This window comes from Pelophylax lessonae (genome assembly GCF_965119305.1).
Source record: "Pelophylax lessonae genome assembly, chromosome: 12".
In the NCBI taxonomy this organism is placed as follows: domain Eukaryota; kingdom Metazoa; phylum Chordata; class Amphibia; order Anura; family Ranidae; genus Pelophylax; species Pelophylax lessonae.
In genome coordinates, this window is record NC_138779.1 from 189,370,681 (window position 1) to 189,394,703 (window position 24,023).

The 24,023-nt window shown below is 44.3% G+C and overlaps 1 protein-coding gene across 2 annotated transcripts in view; it reads right to left on the reverse strand.

The window, feature by feature from the left end:
- Window positions 1–311: 311 nt before the first annotated feature.
- LOC309568021 (cell adhesion molecule CEACAM8-like) overlaps window positions 312–24,023 on the reverse strand; it is a 62,514-nt gene continuing 38,802 nt past the window's right edge. Inside the window, exons 4-9 of one of the 2 annotated variants that reach the window (XM_082273595.1) lie at window positions 23,002–23,250; window positions 20,031–20,159; window positions 17,754–17,833; window positions 3,379–3,408; window positions 2,184–2,248; window positions 312–339 (exon numbers count right to left, since the gene is read on the reverse strand). In XM_082273595.1, the coding sequence (XP_082129721.1) occupies window positions 2,186–2,248; window positions 3,379–3,408; window positions 17,754–17,833; window positions 20,031–20,159; window positions 23,002–23,250 (551 nt within the window). In that variant the 3' untranslated portion in view covers window positions 312–339; window positions 2,184–2,185. Of the gene's footprint in view, window positions 340–2,183; window positions 2,249–3,286; window positions 3,409–17,753; window positions 17,834–20,030; window positions 20,160–23,001; window positions 23,251–24,023 lie in introns of those variants that run through there. The other variant, XM_082273594.1, reaches the window with a different exon arrangement.

Genomic DNA, 24,023 nt, shown 5'->3' on the forward strand with positions numbered 1-24,023 from the left:
CAGGACCGGCTTCAGCTAGTCTCCTGCCATGCCATGCCAACTGAGGCATTTCACCATCCCACAGGCTTAGTGGTAGCCATTGCTATTGCCGCTAACAGGTTGGATAAGCCCTTTAGGTTTAGAGTCCCTGGGAGGACATAAACTGCAGCTTAGAGCGGAACTGCTTCACTATATCAGTACTCAAGAGTTCATATATTTATAGAATGGTAAGCAGTGTATGGTCAGATCTGGTTTTTGGCAAACTTATAGGTATTTTGCAGGCTGAAAAAAGTCAGATGATGCAGGGAGAGTTTCATTGTGAAAATGATGTCCTACATTTGAGAAATGCTGGAGGGAAACCTAAGGACAAATACCATATATGCTTGAGTATAAGTCGACCCGAATATAAGCCGAGGCCCCTAATTTTACCACAAAAACGTGAGAAAACTTATTGACTCGAGTATAAGCCTAGGGTGGGAAATGCAGCAGCTACCAGACCCAACTGGACCACCACGAGACACAAAACAGGGGCCGCTGGCATGGTACAGGAGATGGTTCAGGTCATGGTATAGGCATGGTAAGGGCATGGCACAGGTGATGGTACAGGCACGGCACAGTATGTACAGGCATGGTACAGTATGTACAAGCATGGCACAGGAGGTGCAGTGCTGCGGGCCTGGTACAGGAGAATGTCCTGTACCATGCCCGCAGCACTGCATGATCAAATGCAGGGGCTATGGAGGAGTCTCACTTACCTGTCGGTGAGGCGCCTTCGATTTAAAAATCGCGACGTCCGGCGCCAATACATCACCGCGAATGTGCCGCCGATGCTCAGGAAAACCCGTACACGTTCGGCTATTCCCGGGCATGCGGCGCATGCACAGGTACATGTCAGAGCCGGGCGGCGCCATTTTTAAAAAGACAGTGACTCGAGTATAAGCCGAGAGGGGCTTTTTCAGCATGAAAAAACATGCTGAAAAACTCGGCTTATACTCGAGTATGTAAAAATTTAAAAATATTGTATATACACTCATGAATGGCATTATGTTATGAAAATGCTTAACACGCACACACACAACTGATATATATAGTCCAGAAAGGCTAGAGAAATAAAAGAAAATTAAAAAAACTGTGGATAAAAATGACATGTGTTATCCTAACACCAGGGGCTGACTGGCAACTTTGAGCCCAGGGGGCAAGTACAAACCATAGGCCCATGGTGCAGTGACTCGGCCCCCCTCCCACTCTCTCTCTTTCCGACCTCCTCCTGACCTCCATTCCAGATTGAAGCTCCGCTCCAGGTACTCTCTACTCATCGGCCAAATCTGGTTTCCCGACCTGGCCAGCAGGGGTGGTTGGGGGAGCTGGGACAGCTCGGTCAGGGCTGTCCGGAGGAGGAGAGTCTCCAGTGGGGCATGGAGCTGGCCTCTGCTCAGACAAAGTTTACATCATCCATGCTGGGGGGAGGGCTGCGCTCTGTCCTTGTCTTTATCCTGCAGTCAGTAGGTTAGCAGTGGGAGCTTTTTTTTTCTCTTCACCAGGAATCCTTTAGGCATGTCTGTTGCAGAAGCGGTGCAGCCTTTTTATGGGTCTGCAGTCCAGCACAACAAGCCCAGATACTGAATCAGTTATCTGCTGGGCTTGCAATCCTGCTAGCATTGCAAACTAGTGAGGCTGATTTACTAAAGAAGTAGAAACAACAAAAACATAAGTGCTCTATAGGCTGAGAAGAGGAGGGCATTTGCAGTAAGTTCTGGTTGAAATGTCCATAAAGTTCAAGCATGGGCTGATTGCTGGACAATGGAGAAATACTGGCTGTAGAAGGCCACAGGCTCTGATGAGAGCTAGAAGGAACTCTGTGGAAATGTACAAGAGAGAAAGGAGAGCAGCGCCATCTAAGTGCAGTATAAAAGATGCGTTTAATAACAAAAGACAAATGCAAACTCAAAAGCAGGGCATGATAAACCACCACTATTTTCTACAGGGTCTGCATCAGAAAATATTGTATATAACATTTTAAGGATTTAGGTGTGTTTTTAATTTTCAAAAAAATGTGTATTTTAGTATGTATGCACAAAATAGAAAAAATGTCTCAGACAGTGAAAGGGTTAGGGATGTAAAGGGGGAAATGGTCATGGGAGTAAGTGGTTGATATGCAATAACTAGGCAGACGGATTAAAAGAGATACATAAACGTGTTGTTACCTTCAGTGTTTTCCAGTAGCAGACTCCATGGTGCTGTATATGGATTTGTCTTTGTGTGTTAGCTCCTATTTGTGGAAAGAAAATAAATCAGATTGGCTGGAATATAATTATAGGACTGGGGCTTGAAAGTATAAATAAAGACAAAACCTTTCTTTTTAGTCTTGGGTAGAGTGGGGAGGGATTAGAACCCCTGTCAGTTTTTATTGCGATCTGTGCCCCCATTAAGGAGATTCACCTTCTCTATTTGTCTTGTTTACCATTATCATTAAAAGTGAAAGTAAAAGAAATTCCCAAGTTTTTGGCCATCCCCAGAAAAGTAATAGAGGGGAAATCTTCCAATGGGGACACTAGTTCTGGTGACCTGTAGCTCCCAAAGGAATTCCCTTTAATTAGTACAGATTTCCTCTCACTTCCTGTTTGGGTATGGGACAGGAAGTAAAGGGACATCTTCTCCATGTCACCGTCTGCCCGGGAATAGCCGAACATGTATGGGCTTTCCCGAGCATCGGCGGCGCATGCGCGGTGACGCGTTGGCGCCGGGCAACGCCATTTTTAAATCTATGGCGCCTCACCGACAGGTAAGTGAGACTCCTTTGCAGCCCCTGCATTTCCTCATGCAGTGCTGCGGGCATGGTACAGGACATTCTCCTGTACCATGCCCGCAGCACTGCATCTCCTGTGCCATGCCTGTACCTACTGTGCCAACTGCCTACTGTAGGTGGGTGTGGCCGTAATCATTTCCCATACCCCTGAATGTTTTGATCCTTGATATATACGTCCAAGAGTCTTTTAAAAGTAGCCATACTCCCTGCAGTTACTACCATTTGTGGTAGAGAATTCCACAGTCTTGTAGCCCTTACTGTAAAGAACCCCCTGCGTAGCCTGAGGCTAAAACGCTTCTCCGCTTATCACATTGTATGGCCTTGTGTCCTCATATTCCATGCTTTCCAACATCCTCGTCCCTGTAGCAGGTCAGCTGTAGCCTGTGCGGGTGTGCTATTTCTGAGCACACCACTATCCAGTGCACAGGCTGAATGGAGGGTCCACGATTCCAACCATAATTGATGGCCCCATTCATTACAGCTACAATACATCCAGGACCCCAACAATTCTACATGCACTGTGATAGCAACCACAAACCCAATGCAGTGCAAATACCAACATACAGATTCACATTAAAATATGTAAAAGGTACCTCATAGTTAGATTCTTGACGTAATTTACCCTGCAAAAAAGACATATATCACATCATAAATGAAAAATGTTATTAGTAGTTATTAGGTGAAATATTAGTGAATTAATGAATTTGGTTGAAGATCAGACATCTTTTATCCCAATCCTGTGTTATATTATATATATATATATATATATATATATATATAAACCAAACCCTCCTAGGGCACCACTTAGAAAACATTTGTTAAAAGCATTTGCAACTGAACAAAATGTCACCATAATATTTATAGGAGAATAATGCCTGTATCTTCAGCTCCATCTTGTGGCTAAAATGCAGTATAGTTTTCTCATTGAGGTGTTTCAGAAAACGATATCATGTTTTGGCCACCAGATGGAGCTGAAGATGCAGGCATTATTCTCTTCTGAATATTATGGTGGCATTTAGTTTAGCGTGCAAATACTGAATCTAAGAGAATAATGCCTGTATCTCCAGCTCCATCTGGTGGCCAAAACATGAAATAGTTTTCTGAAACGCCTCAATGAGAAAACTATACTGAATTTTGGTGACAAGATAGAGCTGAAGATACAGGAATTATTCTCCAACAAATATTACTTGACATTTCGTTCAGAGTGTAAGAATGCTTCTGATATTTGTGCAATGAATGTTTTATAAAAAAGACCCCCAAATGTATGGCCTGGTATTAATATAGTGTAGCACTGCCCCCTAGAGGACTGCTGAGAATTACACTTTCTGGGTTCCCCTGGGTTACCCTTAGCAACTGGTAGCAGATCATTAGCATTGAAATCCTTGGCTCAGTCAATAATCAATCCAGGGGATGTTGGTTTTTGTGTTTTTATTTGGAACTGGGATGGGAGAAGGGATGAGTGGGATACTCCAACTATGAACCATGCACAATTTGAGGACAACTAGCTGTAGTGTGCGGCAAGGCCGCTGCTTCACCTTGCCACAGAAGTGAACATAGATAATGAGTTCTAACTTGGCATCCCCTTCCTCACTTGCTGTGTGTGCTGACACCTGTCCACTGACTCTCCACTGGAGCGGTCCCCTTTCCTGGGCAGACCCCCGGCAAGCTTCCCGGTACTCACAGACACGGTTTTTCCCAAGGTTGCTCTGCCTCCAACTCCACCAGTTAGCTTTCCTGGACCTCCTGGCTCAGCTCCACACTCCTGGCTCACAAGGCCGAGCGCCTGTGACCACCATCAACAGCAGCAGAAGGAGAGGCAAATGTCACCCTCCTTCTGGGACCTGGCTTCCTGCCCAAAGACACCCTGTCACATGTGCCTTTGGCTTTTATAACATATCCCAGGATGCACCACTGTTTGTGCCAACCCACTGGGACAGTTATAAAAGCCTGTGTGTCACTGGCTGGGTTTCCTCCACTGTCCAACATGCTCCCCGATTATACAGTGGGGACACTCCCTCCGCCCAGATGAATCACACCCTGGACACATGCAACAGGCATAACTATTAACAGGCATAACTATTAACTATTAACATTAACTATTAACCAGGCTTCCCTGATAAGTAAATGGAGACACTAGGCTTTACCTACCTAGCACCTACCTATGAGGGTGCTACATCAGCAAGCCTTGGATTTGGACTGAACTAGAATTTGGTCCAAATTGGGCAAAGTATATTGGGCCAAATTGGCAAACTAAATAATGTTCACCTGCCTGCTGAGTAGAAGCAGCAGCGGGAAGTGGTACATTTAGTAACTGTATTACTACTATTATCATTACATCCTTCCAAAGAAGTCTAATACTGACATTTCTTTACTGCATTGGAAGTGCAATAAGGAACTTGAACTTATGTCCCAGTATCACAGACAAATTCTTGTAATTAGATTACCAAATAAAGCAATGAAACTGGACTAATATTGCGGTGTCTGGGGGGGACAAAAATACCGAGCAAGCTTCCCTTTTTTCTTTCTATGCTGGTTCAACTTTATTAGAAAACTTCCCTAGAATGGTAAATGCTGTGAAAATCTCCTTTGCATCTTCACCCAGTGGATTCCACCTACAAAGAGATTCTCCTGGTGATTTATTATAGTAAGTGGAGCATACAATTCTAGGGATGTCCATGGTTCAGATCCCCTAACCGGTTTATTAAATCTGTTCCATGGAAGTATTGTTTCAAGTTTAGGGTTGAGCGGACACCTAGATGTCCGTGTTCGACGGGTTCGGCCGAACTTTAAAAAAAAGTCCGGGTCCGTGTCCCGGACTTTTACCGAACTTTTCCCGGACACCGAACCCCATTGAAGTCAATGGGGACCCGAACTTTAAGGCACTAAAATGGCTCTAAAACACCAAAGGAAAGGGCTAGAGTGCTGCAAATGGCAGCAAAACGTAATTAAGAGCATGGCAAGTGCTCTGCAAACAAATGTGGATAGGGAAATAACTTAAAACAACAAAAAAAAACAGAAAAATAAAACAATGTTCTTCTTCATCTCTGAAGGACGAGGCCCATATGGAGTAGGAGGGAGGTTGAGGTGGTGGTGGATGTGGCGGTGACATAGGCGTGCGCACAGGGTGTGCTGGGTGTGCCTGGGCACACCCTAATCACCTAGGGCACATAGCATTGCCAGTGAGGAGATGGGAAAGATCTCCCTGGGACCTGCTCTGCTCTATTTCTCCTTGCCTACAGGTACATGGCCCCGATACATTACTCTCCCTGCTGGCAAACACATGCATGTGTATTTCAACTTTGGGGTGCACACCTTAATGCAATAGGCTGCGCACACCTATGGGCGGTGTAGGTGGAAGCGGCGGTGGAGGAGGACCAGGGCCGGATTAACAGCATCATGGGCTTGGTGCTGAGGATTTTGAAGGGCCTTAAGGGCCGTGCCTTGCCATGCACCCAGAGGAGGAAGGGTGCAGCCATGCATGCCTAATTCAACATGGGATGCTGTCTCTGAAGCCCATAAACACATCCATGCATCGCCAACTGTCCCTCCTTGTCCGGCCTTCACGCTGTGTGGGGAGGTTCTGAGGGTGCTGCCTGGGGAAGCGAGCATAGAAGCCAGACTTCTGTGTTTACAAGTGACAGAAGAGCGGTAACAGTGAATATGGCCAACCCGGGGCCTATATAAAAGGTAGGGGCCTGGAGCTGCAGCTCCAATAGCCCCTACATTAATCTGGCCCTGAGGAGGAGGACGAGGTAGCCAACACTGCTTCTTTTCAAAAATTTTAAATGAGGGTACACCCCAAAAGAGTGAGAAAGAGCAAAAATGGAACAATGGGTGGGTAAGGTCGGTATCCATTGCTATTCTGCATAAGGTACGGAAAAGTCCCGTGGGATCCATGCCTGGTTCATTTTAATGAACGTGAGCTTGTCCACATTGTCTCTGGACAGGCGGCTGCGCTTGTCTGTTATAACGCCCCCAGCCGTGCTAAATACCCGTTCAGATAATACACTGGCTGCAGGGCACGCCAGCACCTCCAAGGCGTAAAGGGCAAGCTCAGGCCATGTGCCCAATTTGGAGACCCAGAAGTTGAAGGGGGCAGACCCCTCATTCACTACATGTAGGCGTGTGCACACATACTGCTCCACCATGTTGGTAAAATGCTGCCTCCTGCTAAGACGTTCCATCTGAGCTGCTGGTGCTGCTGTTTGTTGTGGCGTGCTGACAAAGCTTTTCCACATTTCGGCCATGCTAACCCTGCCTTCTGAGGTGCTGGCGGTGCCCTGGTTGCGTTGGCGACCTCCTCCTCCTCCTCCTCTGCCTTGTGCTTCCACTGTGGCCCCGCTGTCAGATGGGAATGCCAGCAGCATGGCGTCTACCAGCGTGCGCTTGTACTCGCGCATCTTGCGATCGCGCTCCAGTGAGTGAATTAAGGACGGTACGTTGTCCTTGTAACGGGGATCCAGCAGCGTGGCCACCCAGTAATCAGCACAAGTTAGAATGTGGGCAACTCGGCGGTCGTTGTGGAGACACTGCAGCATGTAATCGCTCATGTGTGCCAGGCTGCCCAGAGGCGACGAAAGGCTGTCCTCTGTGGGAGGTGTATCGTCCGTGTCCTCTGTATCCCCCCAGCCACGCACCAGTGATGGCCATGAGCTGGCCTGGGTGCCACCCTGCTGTGAACATGGCTCCATCTCCTCCTCCAGCTCCTCCTCCTCCTCATCCTCCTCATCCTCCAGAACTGTGCCCCTGCTGGACAATTGTGTCCCTGGCGTTTGTGTGTGCAGGAACCCACCCTCGGAGCCCCTTGCGAATGACTGCCCTGAAAGCCTTTGAAATGTTACCTCTTCATCCTCCTCCTCCTCCTCCTCATCCTGTGCCACATCCTCTTCCATCATCGCCCAAATTGTTTTTTCAAGGAGGCATAGAAGTGGGATAGTTAAGCTGAGAATGGCGTCATTGCCACTGGCCATGTTGGTGGAGTACCCAAAACAGCGCAACAAGGCACAATATATGCAAATGTCAAATATGCAAACTATGCCGCAATTTAATGTTTTTTACACCAAAAGGGTGTGTATTGAATAGCGGAATAGGATAAAAAACTGTGTATCTCACACGTACAAACACAGACTAGGCCCGATTAAATTTTTTCCTACCCTAAAGGGAGGATGAGGAAGAGGAGTATGGAACATGCAGCACCCTCAAATCTTCAGAAGTATGAGATGAACCCCAAAAACTTGGAAAGGTGGATCTCTCTCACACGTACCAACACAGACTATCCCCCAATTTAACTGATCCCCAAAGGTTTTTGATTAAATAGCGGAATAGAAAATATGATCCAAAAAAAGTGTATGTATATCACACGTACACAACCACACTAGGCCCCAATTACTATTGTTTGTACCCCTAAAAGGCTAGATGAGGAGTAGGGGGGGTATGGAACAGGCAGCACCCTCAAACCTTCAGAAGTATGAGATGAACCCCAACAACTTGGAAAGGTGGATCTCTCTCACACGTACCAACACAGACTATCCCCCAATTTAACTGATCCCCAAAGGTTTTTGATTAAATAGCGGAATAGAAAATATGATCCAAAAAAAGTGTATGTATATCACACGTACACAACCACACTAGGCCCCAATTACTATTGTTTGTACCCCTAAAAGGCTAGATGAGGAGTAGGGGGGGTATGGAACAGGCAGCACCCTCAAACCTTCAGAAGTATGAGATGAACCCCAACAACTTGGAAAGGTGGATCTCTCTCACACGTACCAACACAGACTATCCCCCAATTTAACTGATCCCCAAAGGTTTTTGATTAAATAGCGGAATAGAAAATATGATCCAAAAAAAGTGTATGTATCTCACACGTACACAACCACACTAGGCCCCAATTACTATTGTTTGTACCCCTAAAAGGCTAGATGAGGAGTAGGGGGGGTATGGAACAGGCAGCACCCTCAAACCTTCAGAAGTATGAGATGAACCCCAACAACTTGGAAAGGTGGATCTCTCTCACACGTACCAACACAGACTATCCCCCAATTTAACTGATCCCCAAAGGTTTTTGATTAAATAGCGGAATAGAAAATATGATCCAAAAAAAGTGTATGTATATCACACGTACACAACCACACTAGGCCCCAATTACTATTGTTTGTACCCCTAAAAGGCTAGGAGTAGGGGGAGTATGGAACAGGCAGCACCCTCAAACCTTCAGAAGTATGAGATGAACCCCAACAACTTGGAAAGGTGGATCTCTCTCACACGTACCAACACAGACTATCCCCCAATTTAACTGATCCCCAAAGGTTTTTGATTAAATAGCGGAATAGAAAATATGATCCAAAAAAAGTGTATGTATATCACACGTACACAACCACACTAGGCCCCAATTACTATTGTTTGTACCCCTAAAAGGCTAGATGAGGAGTAGGGGGGGTATGGAACAGGCAGCACCCTCAAACCTTCAGAAGTATGAGATGAACCCCAACAACTTGGAAAGGTGGATCTCTCTCACACGTACCAACACAGACTATCCCCCAATTTAACTGATCCCCAAAGGTTTTTGATTAAATAGCGGAATAGAAAATATGATCCAAAAAAAGTGTATGTATATCACACGTACACAACCACACTAGGCCCCAATTACTATTGTTTGTACCCCTAAAAGGCTAGATGAGGAGTAGGGGGGGTATGGAACAGGCAGCACCCTCAAACCTTCAGAAGTATGAGATGAACCCCAACAACTTGGAAAGGTGGATCTCTCTCACACGTACCAACACAGACTATCCCCCAATTTAACTGATCCCCAAAGGTTTTTGATTAAATAGCGGAATAGAAAATATGATCCAAAAAAAGTGTATGTATATCACACGTACACAACCACACTAGGCCCCAATTACTATTGTTTGTACCCCTAAAAGGCTAGATGAGGAGTAGGGGGGGTATGGAACAGGCAGCACCCTCAAATCTTCAGAAGTATGAGATGAACCCCAAAAACTTGGAAAGGTGGATCTCTCTCACACGTACCAACACAGACTATCCCCCAATTTAACTGATCCCCAAAGGTTTTTGATTAAATAGCGGAATAGAAAATATGATCCAAAAAAAGTGTATGTATATCACACGTACACAACCACACTAGGCCCCAATTACTATTGTTTGTACCCCTAAAAGGCTAGATGAGGAGTAGGGGGGGTATGGAACAGGCAGCACCCTCAAACCTTCAGAAGTATGAGATGAACCCCAACAACTTGGAAAGGTGGATCTCTCTCACACGTACCAACACAGACTATCCCCCAATTTAACTGATCCCCAAAGGTTTTTGATTAAATAGCGGAATAGAAAATATGATCCAAAAAAAGTGTATGTATATCACACGTACACAACCACACTAGGCCCCAATTACTATTGTTTGTACCCCTAAAAGGCTAGATGAGGAGTAGGGGGGGTATGGAACAGGCAGCACCCTCAAACCTTCAGAAGTATGAGATGAACCCCAACAACTTGGAAAGGTGGATCTCTCTCACACGTACCAACACAGACTATCCCCCAATTTAACTGATCCCCAAAGGTTTTTGATTAAATAGCGGAATAGAAAATATGATCCAAAAAAAGTGTATGTATATCACACGTACACAACCACACTAGGCCCCAATTACTATTGTTTGTACCCCTAAAAGGCTAGATGAGGAGTAGGGGGAGTATGGAACAGGCAGCACCCTCAAACCTTCAGAAGTATGAGATGAACCCCAACAACTTGGAAAGGTGGATCTCTCTCACACGTACCAACACAGACTATCCCCCAATTTAACTGATCCCCAAAGGTTTTTGATTAAATAGCGGAATAGAAAATATGATCCAAAAAAAGTGTATGTATATCACACGTACACAACCACACTAGGCCCCAATTACTATTGTTTGTACCCCTAAAAGGCTAGATGAGGAGTAGGGGGGGTATGGAACAGGCAGCACCCTCAAACCTTCAGAAGTATGAGATGAACCCCAACAACTTGGAAAGGTGGATCTCTCTCACACGTACCAACACAGACTATCCCCCAATTTAACTGATCCCCAAAGGTTTTTGATTAAATAGCGGAATAGAAAATATGATCCAAAAAAAGTGTATGTATATCACACGTACACAACCACACTAGGCCCCAATTACTATTGTTTGTACCCCTAAAAGGCTAGATGAGGAGTAGGGGGGGTATGGAACAGGCAGCACCCTCAAACCTTCAGAAGTATGAGATGAACCCCAACAACTTGGAAAGGTGGATCTCTCTCACACGTACCAACACAGACTATCCCCCAATTTAACTGATCCCCAAAGGTTTTTGATTAAATAGCGGAATAGAAAATATGATCCAAAAAAAGTGTATGTATCTCACACGTACACAACCACACTAGGCCCCAATTACTATTGTTTGTACCCCTAAAAGGCTAGATGAGGAGTAGGGGGGGTATGGAACAGGCAGCACCCTCAAACCTTCAGAAGTATGAGATGAACCCCAACAACTTGGAAAGGTGGATCTCTCTCACACGTACCAACACAGACTATCCCCCAATTTAACTGATCCCCAAAGGTTTTTGATTAAATAGCGGAATAGAAAATATGATCCAAAAAAAGTGTATGTATATCACACGTACACAACCACACTAGGCCCCAATTACTATTGTTTGTACCCCTAAAAGGCTAGGAGTAGGGGGAGTATGGAACAGGCAGCACCCTCAAACCTTCAGAAGTATGAGATGAACCCCAACAACTTGGAAAGGTGGATCTCTCTCACACGTACCAACACAGACTATCCCCCAATTTAACTGATCCCCAAAGGTTTTTGATTAAATAGCGGAATAGAAAATATGATCCAAAAAAAGTGTATGTATATCACACGTACACAACCACACTAGGCCCCAATTACTATTGTTTGTACCCCTAAAAGGCTAGATGAGGAGTAGGAGGGGTATGGAACAGGCAGCACCCTCAAACCTTCAGAAGTATGAGATGAACCCCAACAACTTGGAAAGGTGGATCTCTCTCACACGTACCAACACAGACTATCCCCCAATTTAACTGATCCCCAAAGGTTTTTGATTAAATAGCGGAATAGAAAATATGATCCAAAAAAAGTGTATGTATATCACACGTACACAACCACACTAGGCCCCAATTACTATTGTTTGTACCCCTAAAAGGCTAGGAGTAGGGGGAGTATGGAACAGGCAGCACCCTCAAACCTTCAGAAGTATGAGATGAACCCCAACAACTTGGAAAGGTGGATCTCTCTCACACGTACCAACACAGACTATCCCCCAATTTAACTGATCCCCAAAGGTTTTTGATTAAATAGCGGAATAGAAAATATGATCCAAAAAAAGTGTATGTATATCACACGTACACAACCACACTAGGCCCCAATTACTATTGTTTGTACCCCTAAAAGGCTAGATGAGGAGTAGGGGGGGTATGGAACAGGCAGCACCCTCAAACCTTCAGAAGTATGAGATGAACCCCAACAACTTGGAAAGGTGGATCTCTCTCACACGTACCAACACAGACTATCCCCCAATTTAACTGATCCCCAAAGGTTTTTGATTAAATAGCGGAATAGAAAATATGATCCAAAAAAAGTGTATGTATATCACACGTACACAACCACACTAGGCCCCAATTACTATTGTTTGTACCCCTAAAAGGCTAGATGAGGAGTAGGGGGGGTATGGAACAGGCAGCACCCTCAAATCTTCAGAAGTATGAGATGAACCCCAAAAACTTGGAAAGGTGGATCTCTCTCACACGTACCAACACAGACTATCCCCCAATTTAACTGATCCCCAAAGGTTTTTGATTAAATAGCGGAATAGAAAATATGATCCAAAAAAAGTGTATGTATATCACACGTACACAACCACACTAGGCCCCAATTACTATTGTTTGTACCCCTAAAAGGCTAGATGAGGAGTAGGGGGGGTATGGAACAGGCAGCACCCTCAAACCTTCAGAAGTATGAGATGAACCCCAACAACTTGGAAAGGTGGATCTCTCTCACACGTACCAACACAGACTATCCCCCAATTTAACTGATCCCCAAAGGTTTTTGATTAAATAGCGGAATAGAAAATATGATCCAAAAAAAGTGTATGTATATCACACGTACACAACCACACTAGGCCCCAATTACTATTGTTTGTACCCCTAAAAGGCTAGATGAGGAGTAGGGGGAGTATGGAACAGGCAGCACCCTCAAACCTTCAGAAGTATGAGATGAACCCCAACAACTTGGAAAGGTGGATCTCTCTCACACGTACCAACACAGACTATCCCCCAATTTAACTGATCCCCAAAGGTTTTTGATTAAATAGCGGAATAGAAAATATGATCCAAAAAAAGTGTATGTATATCACACGTACACAACCACACTAGGCCCCAATTACTATTGTTTGTACCCCTAAAAGGCTAGATGAGGAGTAGGGGGGGTATGGAACAGGCAGCACCCTCAAACCTTCAGAAGTATGAGATGAACCCCAACAACTTGGAAAGGTGGATCTCTCTCACACGTACCAACACAGACTATCCCCCAATTTAACTGATCCCCAAAGGTTTTTGATTAAATAGCGGAATAGAAAATATGATCCAAAAAAAGTGTATGTATATCACACGTACACAACCACACTAGGCCCCAATTACTATTGTTTGTACCCCTAAAAGGCTAGGAGTAGGGGGAGTATGGAACAGGCAGCACCCTCAAACCTTCAGAAGTATGAGATGAACCCCAACAACTTGGAAAGGTGGATCTCTCTCACACGTACCAACACAGACTATCCCCCAATTTAACTGATCCCCAAAGGTTTTTGATTAAATAGCGGAATAGAAAATATGATCCAAAAAAAGTGTATGTATATCACACGTACACAACCACACTAGGCCCCAATTACTATTGTTTGTACCCCTAAAAGGCTAGATGAGGAGTAGGGGGAGTATGGAACAGGCAGCACCCTCAAATCTTCAGAAGTATGAGATTGTGTTCACTGTACCCCACAAAGATTGAGTTCACTGCACCCCACAATGATTGTGTTCACTGCACCCCACAAAGATTGTGTTCACTGCACCTCACAAAGATTGTGTTCACTGTACCCCCCAAAGATTGTGTTCACTGCACCCCACAAAGATTCTGTTCACTGTACCCCACAAAGATTGTGTTCACTGCACCCTAAAAGGATGTTGTTCACTGCACCCCACAAAGATTGTGTTCACTGCACCCTAAAAGGATGTTGTTCACTGCACCCCAAAAAGATTGTGTTCACTGTACCCCCCCAAAGATTGTGTTCACTGCACCCCACAAAGATTGTGTTCACTGCACCCCAAAAAGATTGTGTTCACTGTACCCCCCCAAAGATTGTGTTCACTGCACCCCACAAAGATTCTGTTCACTGCACCCCACAAAGGATTTTGTTCACTGCACCCCAAAAAGATTGTGTTCACTGCACCCCAAAAAGGATTTTGATCACTGCACCCCAAAAAGGATGTTGTTCACTGCACCCCAAAAATGATTTTGTTCACTCCACCCCAAAAAGATTGTGTTCACTGCACCCCACAAAGATTGTGTTCACTGCACCCCAAAAAGATTGTGTTCACTGTACCCCCCAAAGATTGTGTTCACTGCACCCCACAAAGATTCTGTTCACTGTACCCCACAAAGATTGTGTTCACTGCACCCCAAAAAGATTGTGTTCACTGCACCCCAAAAAGGATGTTGTTCACTGCACCCCAAAAAGGATGTTGTTCACTCCACCCCAAAAAGATTGTGTTCACTGCACCCCACAAAGATTGTGTTCACTGCACCCCAAAAAGATTGTGTTCACTGCACCCCAAAAATGATTTTGTTCACTGCACCCCAAAAAGGATTTTGTTCACTGCACCCCAAAAAGGATGTTGTTCACTCCACCCCAAAAAGATTGTGTTCACTGCACCCCAAAAAGATTGTGTTCACTGCACCCCACAAAGGATTTTGTTCACTGCACCCCAAAAAGATTGTGTTCACTGCACCCCAAAAAGGATGTTGTTCACTGCACCCCAAAAAGGATTTTGTTCACTGCACCCCAAAAAGATTGTGTTCACTGCACCCCACAAAGGATTTTGTTCACTGCACCCCACAAAGATTGTGTTCACTGCACACCAAAAAGGATTGTGTTCACTGCACCCCAAAAAGATTTTGTTCACTGCACCCCAAAAAGATTGTGTTCACTGCAGCCCAAAAAGATTGTGTTCACTGCAGCCCAAAAAGATTGTGTTCACTGCAGCCCAAAAAGATTGTGTTCACTGCAGCTCACACACAGAAAAATGGATGTGGATCACTGACACCTGCCTATCTCCAATCCCACACCACACAGCAATATCGATTGTAGTTTGTAGAACACTGTTTCCCTAAAATTCAGCAGACTCTGTCCCTAACAGGATTGAGAAGAGATCGTAGATCAGGATTGAGTGCAGATTCACCCCACCCCCCACACAGCAATATCGATTGTAGTTTGTAGAAGACACTGACCCTATAATTCAGCAGACTCTATCCCTAAAATGCCTACAACTCGCCCTGCCTAAACACTCCGACCTGTCCCTCAATTCTATCCGGACACAAATGGTTTTTTCCTGCCTATCTTTCCCTAATCAGCAGCCAGCACATTGATGTGTGCTCTGTCCCTTAGCTAAGCAGCAGAATGACGCTGCTGCGGCGGCTGCCTCGAACTTATAAAGACTTGGTCACATGCTTCAGACGGCCAATCACAGCTACTAAGACATTTGCAGGCATGGCTGGGATGGCTTAAGGCACACCAGTTAAACGATTGTTGATTGGCTGTTGAAAGCCCGCCATGAAAAGAGCGCCAAAGCATGCAAAACCCGGAAATAAAACGACCGAACACGGATTTTTACCCGAACATACAGTAAAGTGTCCGTGTCCGTGTTCGGGTAAAAAAAATCCAATTATTCGGTACGAACACGAATAATACAGTCCGTGTTCGCTCAACACTATTCAAGTTCATTCCTTTAGATCGGTTCCCTTGATTGTTTTCTGCACAAATGACATGTTTTACGTTTTTGTAATGCAAAATCTGAACACCAGGCAAGCCGCTAAATACACATAAGGGAGCTGCTTTACCAGCCAAGGGACTTATTTATCCATCTATCCAGGTCTGAGATTTACACAGCTCTGCCACAATGCATGGATTTTTTTTTTTTTATGATTATATGCAAAGATAAACCTCATTTTTTATTATGTTTGAAGGGATGGTAAAAATATATCAGGGGTATGTATGCTCTTTTTACTGGGTCCTGGGTCACCAGCCTAGCATTGGCTTGGTACGTTTCAATAAGGGTTACTTTTTTATATTTAAAATAAGGGAACGAAAAATAAAAAAAAATGGCAGTTTTTTGGACTTTAACCACTTCAGCCCCCTTAATGACCAGGCCATTTTTTGTGATTGGGCACTACCTTGCTTTAACTGACAATTGCACAGCCGTGCGATGCTGTACCTATTTTCCCCCACAAATAGACCTTTTATTTGGTGGTATTTGATCAACTCTGCGGTTTTTAGATTTTGCGCTATAAACAAAAATAACCAACGATTTTGAAAAAAACACAATATTTTTTACTTTCTGCTATAAAACATTCCCAATAAAAAAATTAAAATAAATAAAATTTCTTTTATCAGTTTAGGCCAATTTGTATTCTGCTACATGTTTTTGGTAACCAAAAAATCCCAAAAAGCGTATTTTAATTGTTTTGCGCAAAAGTTATAGCATTTACAAACTACGGGATAGATGTTTGGACTTTTTATTTATGTACATTCTTATTAGTAATGGTGGCGATCAGCGATTTTTAGTGGGACTGCGACATTGCGGCGGACAGATCGGACATCTAAGAGACGTTTTTGACACTTTTTGGGGACCAGTGACATTAATACTTTAGTGCTAAGAAATATGCACTGTTACTGTATAAATGACACTGGCAGGGAAGGGGTTAACACTGGGGGTGATCAAAGGGGTTAAGTGTATGTTTAATAGTGCTTACTGACTGTGTGGGGGGATGGGTTGGACAGAGGCTGGGAGATATCGGTGATTCAGCTTAGCTAAATCACACAATCTTTCCCTGCCTCTCTGACAGAAGACCCGCCTGCTTTGTTTACATAAGCAGGCGGCTCCTCTGTCATTCTATGTAAACAAAGCAGGCGGCTCTTCTGTCATTTTAGCCAAAGATCGCGGGAGGCCGGAGGCGATCTGACTATTGCTGTGTCTAATCACAGCGGGAGCGTGGCTCCGGTGGCACGTGCGCGCCGCCGAATCCACGTGCACATAATCACGTAGATCTACGTCATTATGCGCAGCCTAGCCGTCCTGCAGCAGTAAATCTGCGTGAGGCAGTCGACAAGTGGGTAAAGTGATTGTAAAGTCTCATTTTTTTTTTTTTAATACTTACCTGCTCTATGCAGTTGGTTTTTTGCACAGAGTGGCCCGGATCCTCCTGTTCTCGGGTCCCTCTTCTGTGCCGCTGGCCCCTTTCTCCTGTTGAGTGCTTGCTGTGGGGGCACCTGAGCTGAGTCACAGCTCCCTGTGTCCATTCAGACACGGAGCTCCGACCAGGCCTCATCCCCTCTCTCTCCGGATTGGCTGACTGACTTTGATTGACAGCAGCGGGAGCCAATCGCTCCGTGCTGTTGTCTCAGCCAATGAGGAGGGGAGTTCCAGGCAGCTGAGATATTTTTGCAACATCCCTGGATAAAGATGGGCTCAGGTAAGTATTAGAGGGGCTAAGGGGAGGCTGCTGCACACAGAATGTTTTTTTTATCTTAATGCATAGAACTCATTAGGATAAAAATAAAACCTTCTGCCTTTACAATCCCTTTAACCTGCTATTTTGTTACACATAATAATAATAATAATAATAATAATAATAATAATAATAATAACTATTACCTGAGTTCCTGGCATAGTCATTTCATAATCGTGTTGTTCAGGAACATATGCATTCTCATACACTGAACTTCTTGGAGTTTCTAAAAAGAAGGTGCATGGCAAGTGGTGTAAAATAATTGTTTTAAAAAAAAACACAATTAATAAAATACAATTCTAAATAGAAAAAAAAAGAAAAAATACAATGAAGAAGATCACTTAATAAAATCTTATTAAAGCAATAGCATAACATATTATACAATCCAGTATTTGCTACTGCACACAACTACACACAAACCCCTGAGAAAATGGGCCTGAGTGCTCAGCAAAGCATATAATCCGAAAGATAAGGTGGCACTCACTGGATTTAAAAGGTGAACACTCAGCGATAATGTTTATTTTCGAGAAGGCACATGCTCTTCTTCCTAAGGACCACGGAAGGTTCTGAGGAAGATGAGGTGGTTCCTCGTCAAAATAAAATGTATTCACCAAGTGTTCACCTTTAATTCCGGTCAGTGCTGCCTTATCTTTTGGATTTTATATATATATATATATATATATATATATATATATATATATATATATATATATATATACTGTATATTATATACACTGCTCAAAAAAAAGAAACACTCTGAAAACACATTAGATTGGGAAAATATCATGCTGTATATCTATACTGATATGGACTGGGTAATGTGTTAGAAACGAAAGGATGAAAATGTAGATTATCAACCTAAGAGAGCTGAATTCAAAGACACCCCAAAAACCAAAGTGAAGAAATGATGCAGCAGGCTAGTATATTTTGCTGGAATTTTATTGCAGCAACTCAAAATGGTACTCTGTAGTTTGTATGGCCCCCATGTGCTTGTATGCATGCCTGACAATGTTGGGGCATGCTCCAAATGAGACGATGGATGGTGTCCTGGGATATTTCCTCCCAGATCTGCACCAGGGCATCACTGAGCTCCTGAACAGACCGAGATGCAACCTGGCAGCATCGATGGGCGGAAACATAATGTCCCAGAGGTGTTCTATTGGATTTAGGTCAGGCAAGCATGGGGGCCATTCAATGGTATCAATTCCTTCACCCCCCAGGAACTGGCTGCATACTCTTGCCACATGAGGCTGAGCATTGTCGTGCACCAGGAGGAACCCAGGACCCACTGCATCAGCATAGGGTCTGACAATGGGTCCAAGGATTTCATCCTGATACCTAATGGCAGCCAGGGTGCAATTGTCTAGCCTGGATATGCCTCCCCAGGCCATCTCTGACCCCCCACCGAACCGGTCATGCTGAACAATGTTACAGGCAGCAGAACATTCTCCATGGCTTCTCCAGACCCTTTTACATCTGTCACATGTGCTCAGGGTGAATTTGCTCTCATCTGTGAAAAGCACAGGGCGCCAGTGGCGGACCTGTCAATTGTGGTGTTCAATGGCAAATGCCAATCGAGCTCCACCGTGGCGGGCAGTGAGCACAGGGCCCACTAGAGGATGTCAGGCCCTCAGGCCACCCTCATGAAGGCTGTATCTGATTGTTTAGTCAGAGACATTCACACCAGTGTGCTGCTGGAGGTCATTTTGTAGGGCTCTGGCAGTGCTGATTCTGTTCCTCCTTCCATAAAGGAGCAGATACCGGTCCTGCTAATGGGTTAAGGACCTTTTATGGCCCTGCCCAGCTCTCCTAGAGTAACTGCCTGTCTCCTGGAATCTCCTCCATACCCTTGAGACTGTGCTGGGAGACACAGCAAACCTTCTGGCAATGGCACGAATTGATATGCCATCCTGGAGAAGTTGGACTGCCTGTGCAACCGCTATAGCACGGGACTCCAAACTATGGCCATACAGTTATTCAGGAACTACAATTCCCATCATGCCTAGTGATGTCTGTGAATGTCAGAGTTTTACAATGCTAAAAATGCTGTTTACATCACATTACGTCTGTCTTTCTCCCTCTCCTGTGGAAGATCGCAAGTAGCCGGCGGACATCGGAGCCGCCGGTCACACGCGCGGGCTAGGCAGGGAACGAGCGGGGGCGGGAGCGCGCCGCAGGCGGCGCGTGCTCGCCCCCTACAGGTTTGTGGGCAAGCCAGCAACGTACTGTAGGTCTACGTCGCTTTGCCCAGGAACGGCAGTAAATAGTTGTGGCAAGTGGTTAATTTAGATACCTGACCGATTACTTTCTATTCAATACATCCTTATTTAAGGGTTTTACATAACTGTCCCAATACTGATCTGATCAAAAATAAATGACATTTTATGATGAACTCAAACAGGGATAGAAAAAGAATACTATACTTCTTTTTGCCTTTAGAACAAAGTACACAATGACTTCAAGGATGAGTATCCCAAACACCGCGCCAATCACAATTCCAGCAATTTCCCCACCGCCAAGTCCACTTCTAGAGGTCTGACATAACTTTGTAGCTGTGGGACAAAATAGTACAGATAGTAAGAAAGAACAAGAGAAAAAGGCGAATTAGTGCTTTTAAAGCATCTGAGTGTAAATTAACCACTTCTGGACCGGAAGGATTTGCCCCCTTAATGACCAGGCCATTTTTTGCGATTTAGCAATGTGTTACTTTACCGGACAATTGCGCAGTCATGCAACACTGTACCTAAATACAATTAATGTCCTTTTTTTCCCACAAATAGAGCTTTCTTTTGGTGGTATTTGATCACCTGTGCGATTTTTATTTTTTGCGCTATAAACAAAAAAACTGCGACAATTCTGAAAATAACATTCCCAAAAAAAAAAAAAAATCAATTTTTTTAAACATTTTAGGCCAATTTGTTTTCTGCTACATATTTTTGGTAAAAAAAAAAATTGCAATAAGCGTATTTTGATTGGAGTTATCGCATCTACTAACTACGGAAAAGATTTATGATTGCAGGTGCCCGGCGGCAATCGGAGATGCCGGCCCCATGCATTGCTGTGGAGTGGGGGCAGGAGCGCGCCAGCGGTGGTGGCGCGCACTCGCCCCCTAGCTGCAGGCGTGCACACCAACGTACAGTTACGTCGGTTCGCGTAGGAGGGGCTGCCTGCCGCAGTAAATCTGCTGCGGCGGGCGGTCCAGAAGAGGTTAACAAAACAACTGTCAAAAAACAAAGAAAATAAAAAAAATTAATAAAACTGTATCTAAATCCAAAAAATTAAACCAAATATATAATGGACATTCTCCTGTAACGTCAAAACGTTTTTTTTTTTTTCTGTGTCCTGATTTCAGTTAAATCATCCCAGCATAGTTTATAAACCACTAAATCCACATTCTATTGCACGAATGCATAATATGTTTTGACACGGTTGAGCGATGTTCCCACAGTGCACCTAAAGGAGTATATGCATCAATGAGGCTCTGGGTCATTTGCCCAGTGAAGAAGTAATAGATATTCTCCCAAGTCAGAGTTGGTGGGATTTTTCCACTTTTCCACTGCCCCACTCACTATATTTGCAATAGGATAAATGTGTACCAGGTAATGCAACTACTGGTAAACATTCACATTGGGTTTTATTTACAAAAACTGAAGAGTTCAAAATCTGGTGAATCCTCTGCATAGAAACCAATCAGCTTCCAGATTATTTTGTCAATGCTTAAGGGCTTTCCGATCAGGTCCGTCTGTCAGTTTTTCAGGCGGACCCGATCGGATGCTCAATGCAGCCCTTTGGAGCAGTGGATGTCAGCGGTGACCTCTCCGCTGACACCCGCCGCTATCCGATCCGATCCTGTCTGTGAAATCCGGATGGATGGAAACCCTATTTTCCATCCGTCTGGAGAATTTGATCGGATAAGATCGGATGAATACGGACAGGTGGACCGTTTTCATCCGATCTCCCATAGAGGAGAGCGGGGTTCTGACAGCTCTCTGCAAAGTAAGCGGAGACAGAGCTGTCATCCGTCTGCTCAGCGGGATCTGTGCATTGATCCCCGCTGAGCAAAACACAGTCAGTCGAGCGCCCCACCCGTGTGAAAGGGCCCTAAAGGATAAGTTCACCTTTCATAACTTGTTACATGTTACATCCATATTCAGGGTGTAACATGTAATATTTTATGAACTGACCGGCCCTGCACCCCCCAATCTGACAGCTAGCGAGGAGCTTCTCCCCCCTGCTAGCTGTCATACTGTCTGTGAATGGGAAAACTACAAGGTCTGGCAGCCTTTGCAGCTGTCAGCTTGCAGTTCTTTAAAAACTACCACGGCGCTTTCACAGCGAATGGATTTTTTTTTCTTACACATTATGATTGCTTATACCAGTGAATTTCATTGGTATAAGCAACAATTTTTACTGAATCAAACTAGTTCATTCAATGCAAAAAGATAATAAAGACTTCTGCGCTACTATTGCTGGCCATACACTAGCCGAAAAATACTTCGAAATCTGTCATTTGGTCCGATCATTCATTTTCCGTCCAGTGAATGGGCACAAATAAAAAATCGTTTTTAACTTTTCAGAGCCGAAAATCGAAGCAACAGTTTTGAAAATCAGATGACCAAATGATAAATGAACGATAAATTGAAAGGTTAATGTGTTTCTCGGCCGACCTGTTAGCAATAGCAATAGGCATATGTGACAAACTGAACGAAAAATGGATTAATTTATGTCCAATGAACGATTTATCATTCGAAATTCAGTCATTACATGATGGCACGATCGTCTGCTCTCACGGCCGATTTTTCGTTTTTAGTTTGCCTGATATTTCGGCTAGTGTATGACCAGCTTTAATGTGATTCTAGAAGAAAGGGTTTAATCAAGCTAACAGACTTTTTGAGGTTACTGCTTAACAGCCGCTGTGTTCCCACATATAGTAACTAAAAGTGCTATAGTAAAAGTGAAGCGCTACCTCTTCAAATATCTAACAACACAAATATAAACCAAAGTGAAAAATGAATACTCTGTTTCCTGTTTCAAGCATTTTACTGAATGCAATCGATTCATTCAGTGCCTTATGTTGTGATCAGCTGTGATTGGTCAAAGCTAATAACATGGTACAGATGAGCTGTTTGGCCCTGTCTGAACCATGTGATCACTGTGACCAATCACAGCTAGCAACACAATTGTATACATTAAATGGCATGAAAGGAAGCCATCCATTGGTTATAATTGTCACATAATCTGCTGTGATTGATCACAGTAATCACATGGTATTGGCAGCGGGCTTGTACAGTGATCAGTTATCAGCTGTGTCCGCAGGGGATACTTTATTCTAACCTGTAAACCAGTCACTATTGAACAGTACCTTATCTGTCAGGAAATTCTTTGATGACTTACCAGTATCCTCTTTCATATATAAAGAAGCTGTGGCAGTATGCTGAGTTACTGGGTTACTGACCACGCATGTGTACGTCAACTCATTGTCCACCTGTGCTCCATCTATATGGAATGTATTCTCCTGGACACCTAAATATGTTCCATTAAACCACTGGTAGCTGGGCCGTGGAAAAGAATCAGCAGAACATGTTAATAAAATGGCAGAATTTTCGAGTGACTGGCCAATTATTTTCACATTTTCTGGGCCATCTGCAAAAAGAAAAAACTCAAGTGTCAGTATAACAGCAGTGGAAAAGAAAAGTTACTGAATTAGCAGAGAGGTTCTGAGTTCTAAGTAGTGATCGACCAATATCGTTTTTTTCGTTGCCGATACCGATATTTTGGTCATTGCATATCGGTATCGGCCGATATTTTCGTACATTTAAAAAATGTTTTATTTTTTTTACTTGACAGGTACTCTTGTGGAGGGATATGGTGGTCTAAAAGACCCCAAACCCCTCCTCTGCACTTAAAAGCATTCAAAACGCCAAGTTTGGCTGTTTTGAATGCTGTAATTTTTTTTAATCTGGGGCCGAGTACCTGGAAGTGATGTCATGACATCACTTCTGGGTTTTTGCATGGAGACCCGATCAGAGCCAAATGCGGCTTTGATCGGGTCTTTGGTGGCCATACAGGATGGTTGCCCGGGTCTCCCTGTGGGACGGGAGATTCGGGCGAGCCACAGAAGGCGGCGGGAGAGGGGGAAGTCCCCTCCCACTCCTTGTAATGACAGTCGATCGGCTTCTCAACCGCATAAGTTGTCATTACAAGACAGCCGACCGTCGGCTATAGATGCCGGTACCGGGGTGGTGCCTCTAGCTGCAGGCATCACTCCGGTACAAGCACTTTCTGAAATGTCGGCAATATCAGTAACCTCTGGGGCCGATTCCGATATATCGGGGAAAGTGCATATCGGCCTTCGATATATATCGGCTTTGCCGGTAATCTGTCGAACCCTAGTTCTAAGTACATTAAAATTGAAA